General features: G+C 39.8%; 1 protein-coding gene across 2 annotated transcripts in view; it reads left to right on the forward strand.

Annotated features, from left to right (window-relative positions):
* Window positions 1-5515, forward strand: part of Retreg1 (reticulophagy regulator 1) — a 120802-nt gene extending 115287 nt beyond the window's left edge. For both annotated transcript variants that reach the window (XM_051182586.1, XM_051182588.1), the window contains exons 6-9: window positions 545-682; window positions 1929-1993; window positions 2238-2364; window positions 3313-5515. In XM_051182586.1, the coding sequence (XP_051038543.1) occupies window positions 545-682; window positions 1929-1993; window positions 2238-2364; window positions 3313-3809 (827 nt within the window). In that variant the 3' untranslated portion in view covers window positions 3810-5515. The remainder of the gene's footprint in view (window positions 1-544; window positions 683-1928; window positions 1994-2237; window positions 2365-3312) is intronic.
* Window positions 5516-10890: the final 5375 nt, after the last annotated feature.

The raw sequence follows: 10890 nt of genomic DNA on the forward strand, positions 1-10890 counted from the left end.
AAACAACAAAATAACAAACACTGAAAATGCAGTGCAGCCAGTGTTGCTAGCTTCCTTTCTTTTGTATTCCTAATGCAGGACACACCGAACAAATGGCTGGAGCTCAGTTCGGTCTTCCAAATAGAACTTAGAGTACTGACTTGATCCCCATTACATAGGGAATTAGTGAGAAAAGTGCTGGCAAAGGAGAATAGGAGCAAGACATTATCTGGTTTGCACTGAGCTCAACTACAAGTCCAGCAAACCGGTGTAGCACCACCCCAGTATCACTGCAAAGAAGCTAACAATAGGAAATTTCTTCCTCATGGTAAATGGCAATAATAAATGAAGGTAATATTTTAGTTGAGAAAAGGGGCTATATCTTTTTTAAAAAATGTTAAGACATATAATTAAGTAGAAAAAAAGTCCACCTAATTCCAAGTTTAAAAACAATAGCTGTGAGTATGGTGTGTGTGTGTGTGTGTTAAAACAGTATCTTGTAAAATACTAAAATTGAAGCATTCAAAACGAACACCTTACCCTTCATTATTTTCTTCTATTTCAGTACTGTTTGCTTTCTTGTGTCCACTGTTTAAATGTAATGATATTGGACAAAAAATATACAGCAAAATCAAGTCCATTCTATTGAAACTAGATTTTGGAATTGGAGAATATATTAACCAGAAGAAACGTGAGAGATCTGGTAGGTCAAGTTTGAATATTAGTTCTACGTGTGAAATGAGACTTTTACTCGGTGGTACTGTAAAAGCTAACCCCCAAAGTGTAATCTGTGTAGTTTTTTCTTATATGGGCTTTTATTCTTTTCTCAAACATACAGTTAAATAAATTGAGTTTTAAAATATACATTGTGCATGTTCCTAATGACACGGAAAGATTTTGAGAGTCAGAGGTTGGGGGACACAGCAGTGTCTCCTGGATATGACGTAGCATTCACGAACTCAGTTAAATACAGGTACCTTGCACAGGAAGTACACAAGACTGTGCCTGTCAGCATTTTACCCTGGAAGGGTTGGGCTCATGAGCTCCCGCAGTTAACTGTGGCTTCGGGAGGCTGTCACTCCCTTCAGTAATGTAGCACACAGTAGTTTTGCCCATGTTTCAATAGATTACCTCCTACCCCTGCTCACATGGGCAACCCTACTGAACTCAGGGGTCACACACAGTGACAGCAAGGAGACATGTGGAGAGGGCGGGCTTCATCAGAAGAATGGGAGATGAGTCAGGGTGATAGGGAGGCGAAGGATTAAAATCCATTACACACATATGAAACTGTCAAAGGACTAACACATAAACAGATCACAAGATACACACATTGGTGAGGAAGGAGAAAGGGCCTCAGCAACTCTGTGTCATTATTTATGATGCACTTTATTTTATTTGGGTTGGATTATGGAAAATTCAGGGGTGAGGGAAGTGTAAGAGGGGACTAAGTAAGGGAAAGAAAGGGGGGATGGTTCCTGTGTGGCTTTAAAAGATTAAGATTATATATATCATCCATCCATCCATCCATCCATCCATCCATCCATCCATCATCTATCTGTCTGCCTGCCTGTCTGTCCATCCATCCATGGCTTTAGAGTTTCCCAGACTGTAGTATGTACCAGAATGGCCTGGAGGCAGCATGCAGCATAGAGTATGGGCCCTGCCACAGACTCTTGACTCAGGAGGTCTAGGATGGTGGCTGAGAGCCACAGAGTCCCCAAGGCTGCTGGTGCAGCTGTTGCTGGATAGTGCTATGAGAACACAGATGTCCATCATTTCCCCTGGAAAGCAATTGCTTGCAAATACGTGAAGCTTCTTTGGGACAAACAATTACAGGGAAGAGCTAGAATGTATGGGTGGATGTGAGATTATACATTAAAATAAATGCACCATATTCTAAGCTTGGAAGGAAACTAAGTACTTCTTTTTCTTCTCCCCCTCAACAGATGCAGATAAAGAAAAAAGTCACAAGGATGATAGTGAATTAGACTTTTCAGCTCTTTGTCCTAAGGTATTTTTGGTTAATCGGTTTCTGTTTGGTTTGGCCATTTATTTACAGAAAGTAAGATGATTGTCCTAATAATGTTCTAACAGATTTGTCTATAACATGGGTTATCCTGTTTTACAAGGTGGTTGGATAATCTCAAAAGAAAGTGCTCATTGCTTTTTGGTTTTAAAATTTAGGGAGTTATTGCAGGCTCTTTAAAGGGCTTTCTTCAGTTTAAAATGTGCAACTGGTATTTCTATTGACACAGATTAGCCTCACAGTTGCTGCCAAAGAGTTATCTGTATCTGACACAGATGTGTCAGAAGTATCTTGGACTGATAATGGGACCTTCAACCTTTCAGAGGGGTACACTCCACAGACAGACACATCTGATGGTAAGCTGATGTTCCTGGATTCTCTTTTATTAGCACTGCATACATGTAACCACTACTCAAATTTTGTCAATCGCCTCATGGATAAATAAAATAAATGTGGAATATTTGCACAACTGAATAGTGCTTGGATTAAAAAGTGAATGAACTACGGAGAGTTGCTATAGCATGTGTGAACCTTAAAAATATTGTGGCATGGTTCCTGTTACATGAACATATATATCTTCTTTGGCTTAAGATGGTTACCATCTTCAGGGAAGGATAGAATTATTATGATTAACACTATATTAGTTACTTTACCCATTACTGTGACAAAGACCCATAATAGCAACTCAGAAAAGACTTGACTTGGTCTCAGAGCTTAGGGGTAGGGCCCATCAGGGTGGAGAAAGCATGGTGGTGAGTGCTATTCTAGCTATAGTGGCAAGAACACGAGGCAGATGGTCACATTGCAGCTGCATTCAGGAAGCAGATATAGATGCATGCTGGTGCTCAGCTTGCTTCCTCATTTTCTCGTCCTTTTATTCTATCCAGGGCCGTCCAAGGCCTTAGTTCCTGAGATGGGCTGAACACAGTCAGGGTGTGGTGCTCCCCCACCCCATTAAACTTCTCTGGAAACATCTTCACTGACAGGTCCAAAGGTGTGTCTCCTAGGTAATTTTTAAGTCCAAACAAATGGACAGTGTATATCAGAAACATCAAAACTAGGCAAAGTTGATTGTCCTTGCATACACTCTCTCATGGAATAGGAGCCAAAGGTACAGGGAGAACATATAGTATTTATCTGCTTGCATAGAAGTCCAACATGTGGTTTGAAATGATTCTGGTAGACTGAGGAAGCTCGGTGAATGCCAAGTTGCTCCGAGGCTTCAGGTCAAAGTCATTTTAGATAGCTCTTACTTCATATGTTTTCTGGCACTTATGCACGTATTTCTGTGACACATTTTACAGATCTTGATCGGCCCAGCGAGGAAGTTTTCTCTCGAGATCTTTCAGATTTCCCATCTCTGGAAAACGGCACGGGAACAAATGATGAAGAAGACGAGTTAAGCCTTGGCTTACCTGCTGAGCTCAGGAGGAGAAAACAGCAGCTGGACGCTGGTCACAGACCAAGCAAAGGCGGGCCGTCAGCAGCTGGCCTCTCGCTTCCTCTGAACAGTGACCAAGCCCTTCACTTGATGAGCAACCTGGCTGGGGACGTCATCACAGCTGCAATGAGTGCTGTCATCAAAGACCAGCTAGAAGGGGCCCAGCAGGCCCTTGCTCAGGCTGCACCCACTATGGGAGAGGACACAGACACCGAAGAAGGTGATGACTTTGAACTGCTTGACCAGGCAGAGCTAGAGCAAATCGAGAGTGAATTGGGACTAACTCAAGACCAAGACGCAGAAGCCCAGCACAGTAAGAAGCCTTCGGGCTTCCTCTCAAATCTACTTGGAGGCCATTAATCTGGGAATCAGACACAGAAAACCACAGACAAACCACCCAAAAAATGTCAGACAAGCAGGGAAGAAACAAACAAACAAACAGAAAAAACAAAAAACAGAAAAAAATTGAATTGTAAGCTTTAATCACTTTAGATTTTTTTTTTGGTTTTCTTTTCTCTTCTATAGTGAGTTGGATACGTATCAGCTGATAATGATAGATTGACATTTCTGATAGCTATTTTTATGTAATAAGCATGGAAATGACCTTTATAGTTATACATATATATTACATACTGTGGTGTCATAAGTGAATAGAGATTGTTTTTAAAGAGAAGAGAAAAAAAGGAAAGAAAAAAAAAACCCACCAAACCCATCAAACTTAAGATCTTTCTATAAGTCTTCTTTTTCTTTATAATTTTCAAGCATGCAGAGATTTAATACTAAATTGCTGAAAAGTAACAATTGTGAACAAATGTTGTATCAGATCCCATACTGCTGACACTTGGAAGGAAGTAGCTTTCCAAACCTTGTTAGATTTTAATAAAAAAGAAAAAAAAGGGAGAAATTATCAAAATGTTTGTAGTTGAAGGGCTTGGGAAATGCTATCAAAATTAATTTTCTAAGAAAACCTTTAAAAAGAAGTACTGCCTATAGGCTGAAATATTTCCATGTTATCTCTACAGCTGTAGGCCTAGGCTTACTTGTAAAGTGGCATGCTCCACTGCCTGCCACATCTAATCTTGGAAAGAGGTGGTATTGACCCACAGAAAGCAAGCAGTTATGTATCCCATAATGATGCTTTGCTTTTGTTCTTTTTTGACATGTTTGCAATGGGGAGGTTGTAAGTGCATATCTATTTTGCACACTCACATGTAAGTGAAAGCTGATGTTTTTATATTGTGTTGCAGTCTTCTAAGATGGTGAAACTAGCTACTGGTATGTCCTATGAGTGATGTGGTCATTGGTAATTAAAACAACTGTTTCTCCTTTTAGTTTGCAGACGCAGAGGAGAGGAACTTGAACTTCAAAGTTATTTCTTTGCCACTGCAGTCTAAATACATACTTTTTTTTTTTTTTTTTTTCCTTACCGGGAAGCTAGAATATATCCTTCCCTTTAAACCTTTTTGATCACCTTTACATAATCAAATTTGCCTTACAGTGGAAACCAAGATAGTTGTTTTTGTGAAACAATCTTTTAGTAGTACTGAGGGACCATGTCAGCAACTATCTTAAATCTTTAGTTTTAGCTGGCATTTCTACACAGACAAACACGATCCTTAGCAAGGAAGGGTAACCTACGACTATAAAAATGTGTTTTTTTTTTGGTTTTATCCCTTTTAGTTCTAAAGAGTAATTACAAGCAACTTGAAATTTAATGCACCATTTCTTATTTAATTTTTTCTTTCTGAGGTATTAAAATATCTAGACTGAATTTTGCCAAATGTAAAAGGGAGAGAAGTTACTGAAGACTTTAATACTTGCTGTTTTTTGATTGATGTCCTATGCTTATGTCATTAGTGCCTCACGACTGTGTTTGGTGTCCTTTGTTGATACAAAGTGAGCCTGTGCCTTCATTATCTTGCCCATTTTGGTACCAATGTAAATTTGTGTTAGGAAATCTTGAAACTGTGTGAGTCTGGGAAGACTATATCTGAATTCTATTCAATACATTTGCTGGATGTGAAGAAAAATACAGCCACATATTTATAAAATAGTTGTTACCAGTACTCCTTTTTATGTGTATGTTTCTTTATTTAGAAAATAGTCTCAGTCAGTCCTCACATTAAAAAAAAAAAAGTAACAAAACAAAGGTCACTCAATTTTTTCACTAAAGTAAAAACAAGAATTATATTGATTAGTGATCAAAGAGTGTGTTTTAAATCACTAGACAAGCTTACAAAATAAAGTTAAAAATGCTGAACTGATGGTCTGAACAAAAAGAAATCTGGTCTAAAATATCACTGGATACAAATTAAAAGTCGGTAGGGGAAAACAGTCACAATTCCGGGGGAGTGCCAGGGAAATGCACCAAAATCACATGCATTTCAGTATGACTTGTACAAGAATCTGTGATTATCCATTTACATGGTAGAGTAAGAAAACTCCACTTGGACCTTGACTTCAGATGTAGGATGTTAAAGTGGATGTGTGCTTCTGTGGGAACAAGTGTTTCTACTTTTAGGCTATAGTAGCAAATAAACCCTAAGAGTGATCTAGTTTAATAGAGAACTCCATAGCCACTATCATGAGAATTTACACAAGCTGCACTATTTTCTCACTATGTAAACAACCGTAAAGAACGGCTTGTAAGGCCCCTGTGGAATGTTGTCATTAAAATGTGAACTATTTTAATTATAGAGGAGTTACAAAACCGTTTTCTCATTTCCTGAAGGGCATTAAAAAAAAAAAAAAACATAACAAAGGGAACAGCATGCACTGACCATGTATATTGCTAAAAATCAATACAGCACTTGCTCAGGAACCTGAAGTCTGAGATGGAAGGTGAACCTCCACTTGCATATTCTTCTAAAACACTTTTGCTTTTTACTACACTAAAAATCTTCAAAGAGGATTGAATTTCATTTTGCCTGCCTTCATAGACTATGGGGAAAACTGTTACAAAAGTTTTATAATGATGAAATATCCTCATAATTAGGTATTATCTAGAGACGTTGCGGGAGTGTTCTTTTTATGTTGCCCAGGTTGGCCTTGGACTCATGTTCAGTTGTCCTATTGAGTCAACCTCCTGAGTGCTGAAATTAAGGTATTTACTTAAATGTGCGTACTTACTTAAATAAGCACAACTTTCTCCTTTTTGAAAACTGGAAAATTTTAGCATGCTACTGTTTTTCAGCTGGAAGTATTTACAAATTTAAGAAAATATTTTAATATTTCTGATTGTAGTTGTGTGTTTACACTCCAGCTTTATTAGTTGCAGAAACTTACCGTGAAACTCTTAGTAAACTGTTTTCACAGATCATGGAAGTCCCAGAACTGTATCAAGGCACACTGTCCCTCCATTTTCACGGCAGCATTCGAATTAGCCCAACAATCATCATTGTCATCAGATCAGCTGGGGAAACGCATAGGCAGCTCTCAGGATTGGGCCCGTTGACATACCCTAAAGAGTAGAGGATGGAGAGGGTCATCCAATTGTCTTAGCCACTTTCTCTGGAGCCTTCCTGCTAGCTATACATAATTGTGCCCTAACATATGCGGCTTTGTGGGGTGCTAGCCAGTACAGAGCATGAAAGGTTAACTGAAGTAGGAGGGGCACTGTCTATGAGCTTGGAGACGTTATCATGCAGGTAGAGCTGAGACTTTCTGGTGGCATGGGTGCTTTGGGACTACCCACTGTTAGGAGCAGTTTTCCTGGAGCCTGGTCCCAGAGCTGCGTCAGCCCCAAATAACACACAGAGATGCTATATTAGAAATAAAGCTGTTGGCCAGTTACTAGTGTTTCTTATTGGCTAGCTCTGTCTTACACATTAACCCATTTCTATTAATGTAAGTGTTTCCATGTGGTCTTATCTTACTTGAGAGAGGATCCAGACTTCTTTCTCTCGAGTCTCTACATCTTGAATCTCCTCCCTACATCTCCCAGAATCTTCCTTGTTTTCTAGACCTGCCTATCTTGCCTTCCTATTGGCCAACAGGGCTTTATTCATTAACCAATAAGAGAAACATATTTACAGAATGACATCTTCAATCATCTCCTCTTTTCTGTCTAAAATAAAAAGGGTTTTAACTTTAACATAGTAAAATATATAACAAAGCAGTTATTGAATAAGAACTATAATTAACAATATTTAGTCCATTAACATTTAGTAAGATTTAAAGAAAATATTCCATTATCTATCCTATCTTTGTGTCTAAAGTCTTATATGTAACTTATCTTTAATCCTAAGGAAAACTTTAACCATAACTATCTGTCTTCAACTCTCTCAAAGACCACAGAAGGATAATACTCTAGAAATGACAGTGACAACTTGCTGCCTGGTCAGTCACCTGAAATTCTTCTGTAATGTTCCATCTTCAGCCCATAGGCCATAGTGTGTCTGGAAGACTTCTCAGCAAAGCAGAAAATTTCAAACTGTTGCATCTGGGTTGGCAGTTTGTCAGTCACTTTTCTCTGTGTCTTGCAAAATGTCTGGCAGATTCTTCCACGAAGCAGGAACCCTATGGCAATGTCCATCTTGTATCAGCAGTCACTTCTCTGTGGGTCCTGCATGTCAAGTTTATACACCATAAAGTCAAATAGTGGAGACAAGAGAAGTATCTTGCCCAAATAGCTAGTCTTGCTATATTGGGAGTAAACTCCATAACAAGTTCCTTCCATGTCCATCTTCCTTTGTGATACAGGTTGTATTACCAAGAGCAGTTGTGCCTCACTGTTAAGGAAAACCCTAAACCATTTTAAATGCCATATTCTATAGGTCTTTGAGAGGTTTGAAGAATATTTATTCATCTCAAATACATCTGTATTCCTAGAAATCATAACTAACATAGGTTTTTTTATTATTTATTTTTTATTTTACATGTCAATCCCAGTTCCCTCTCCCTCCCTCCCTTCCTCCCTCTTTCCCTCTCTGCCCCCTCACATGCACCCTGACCACCCTCCCCTCCCATCCCCCACCCCAATTCCATATGTAGGGGAATGCCATCCAGGTGGGGTCATGTTAATCTGTCAAGTCATTTGAAGTAGGGACTAGGGCTTCTCTCCTGTCTCTAGGTTAAGGCAGTATCCCTCCATGGAGAATGTGTCTGCGAGGTCCTTTTGTGCACCAGGGATATATCCTGGTTCCACTGTCTGAGGTCCCTTAGACTGCTCAGTCCTTCTAGCTGAGACCCATATTCAGGGGTCCCTAAGTCAGTCCCATGCTGGATTCCCAACTGTCAGTCTGGTGGCCCGTTAGCTCCTCCTTGTTCAGGTCAGCTGTCTCTATGTGTTTCTGCAGCCTGTTCTTGTCCTCTCCATCTGCATCTGGATTCTAGTTAGACTCAGTATTTAGGTATGGGTGTTTCCTTATGTTTCCAATGGGTACTAGATGAAGACTCCATGATGGTGGATAAGTTAGTTGTTGATCTCACTACCGGGAAGGGCATTTATGGTAGCCTTTCCATGGTTGCTCAAATTGTTAGTTGACAGCAGTCTTGTAGGTCTCTAAACCTATCTTTAGGTTTAGTTTTCTCTTCAAACCAATAGTGGCTCCCTCTTTCCTGCCAGAATGGCTATAATTAGAAACACCAATGACAACTTATGCTGGAGGGGATGTGGAGAAAGGGGAACACTCCTTCACTGCTGGTGGGAGTACAAACTGGTACAGCCATTTTGGAGATCAGTATGGTGGTTCCTCAGGAAAATGGGAATTAGTTTACCACAGGACCCAGCAATCCCCCTCTTAGGCATATACCCAAATGATCCACATCCATGCAACAAAGACATGTGCTCAACTATGTTCATAGCAGCATTATTTGTAATAGCAAGAACCTGGAAGCAACCTAGATGCCCCTCAACTGAAGAATGGATAAAGAAGATATGGCACATCTACACAATGGGATACTACTTGACAGAAAAAAATAATGGAATCTTGAAATCACAGGCAAGTGGATGGTACTTGAAGAAACCATCCTGAATGAGGTAACCCAGTCACAAAAAGAGGAACATGGTATGTACTCACTCGCTCATATATGGATTTTAGACCTAGATCAAAGGATCACCAGCCTATAATTCACACCACCAGAGGAACTAGGATACAAGGTGTATTCTAAGAGATTCATATAAAGTCCCGCACAGGAGGGGAAAAGGGACAAATCCCCCAGAGTACATGTGAAGAAGGGGGACAGTGTATGGAGAGAGAAGTAGGAGAAAGAGAAGGGGAGGAGAGGAAAGCACGTGCGACTAGGAAGATTGAGTCAGGATAAGAATAGAAGACAGGAGGGGGGGGGAGGGAGAGCCAGAGCCAGAGAGAACTAACATAGGTTTTGACTATTATAGGTAATTATCTATAATCTGTACTAAATTATACATTACATTTTTAAATGAGCTATGCAAACACAATACCTAAACAAGAGGAGAATTGACCTTAAATTTGTATTGTAAGACCCCAATTCCAGGGTCCTCATGGGCTGATGGGAGAGCCCCATGATACAAACACTAAATCCAGGAGATGCAACAAGCAATACATGTTTATTGAATGAGTGCACTCAGGTCAGCAATTTCTGGGAAAGCTGCACACCCCTCAAAGGGTTCAGGCTCCTTTTTATAGAGACAAACTGCAAATAAGCATACATGCATAGGGCACAAGATGATTGATTACAAAGTATGATCTCATGTTTGACAGATTGCCCAGGTGTGACCTGTTCTTTTTTAAAGGAAAAACTGCAGAATGACTTGGAAAGACCCCAGACTGTCCATTGGCCAGGTGTGACCCAGACAGGGCTGTTCATCTGGGACCATTTGTTCCAGAGTTAGGGGCCTATTTCCTTGTTGTGGGCCAAGACCTGTGAGAAACTTCTTTCATACTCTGGCTTTCTCTTGGCTGTACATTTAGAGCCTTCAGTTATTCCACAAGTTTGATGATTGAGTAACTAGCCCTATTTAGCAAGATCAGCCTAGCATTTAACCACTAGCCCCATCACCATAGTAACCTTTCTTGTTCTCATAATTCCTGATCTTTCCACCTATGTCAACGTCCATTCTTTGTGATTTTCTATATTCTGCTTGCAAGAACTATTCTCCTTATCCTTTCCTACATCCTTGCTCTGCAAACTAAAATCATTCAATATCAATAAATGAAAATCCATTCCAAAACAAAATATTCATTTCTATACCATAATCCTTTTTCTACACTTAAAAAGAGGTTGGTTGTGATCATTTGTAACTAACCCCATTTAAATGAAAACAAACATTTATAGACAATATTTAGGAATTTGGGTGTCGTTCTTTCCAAACTGCTTCCTGATGGTCGGGGGCGCTGTCTTGGGGATTTTAAGAAGATGCAGAAATCCTGGCTTTAGTGGTCTGCAAGGCTGCCTTGTCCCAGCTGTTTTGAATATTAGATCACCTGGGACACTGCTTCAGGGGGTCTTGCTTGATCAA

This window comes from Phodopus roborovskii, unplaced genomic scaffold, assembly GCF_943737965.1.
Source record: "Phodopus roborovskii unplaced genomic scaffold, PHOROB, whole genome shotgun sequence".
Classification (NCBI taxonomy): Eukaryota; Metazoa; Chordata; class Mammalia; order Rodentia; family Cricetidae; genus Phodopus; species Phodopus roborovskii.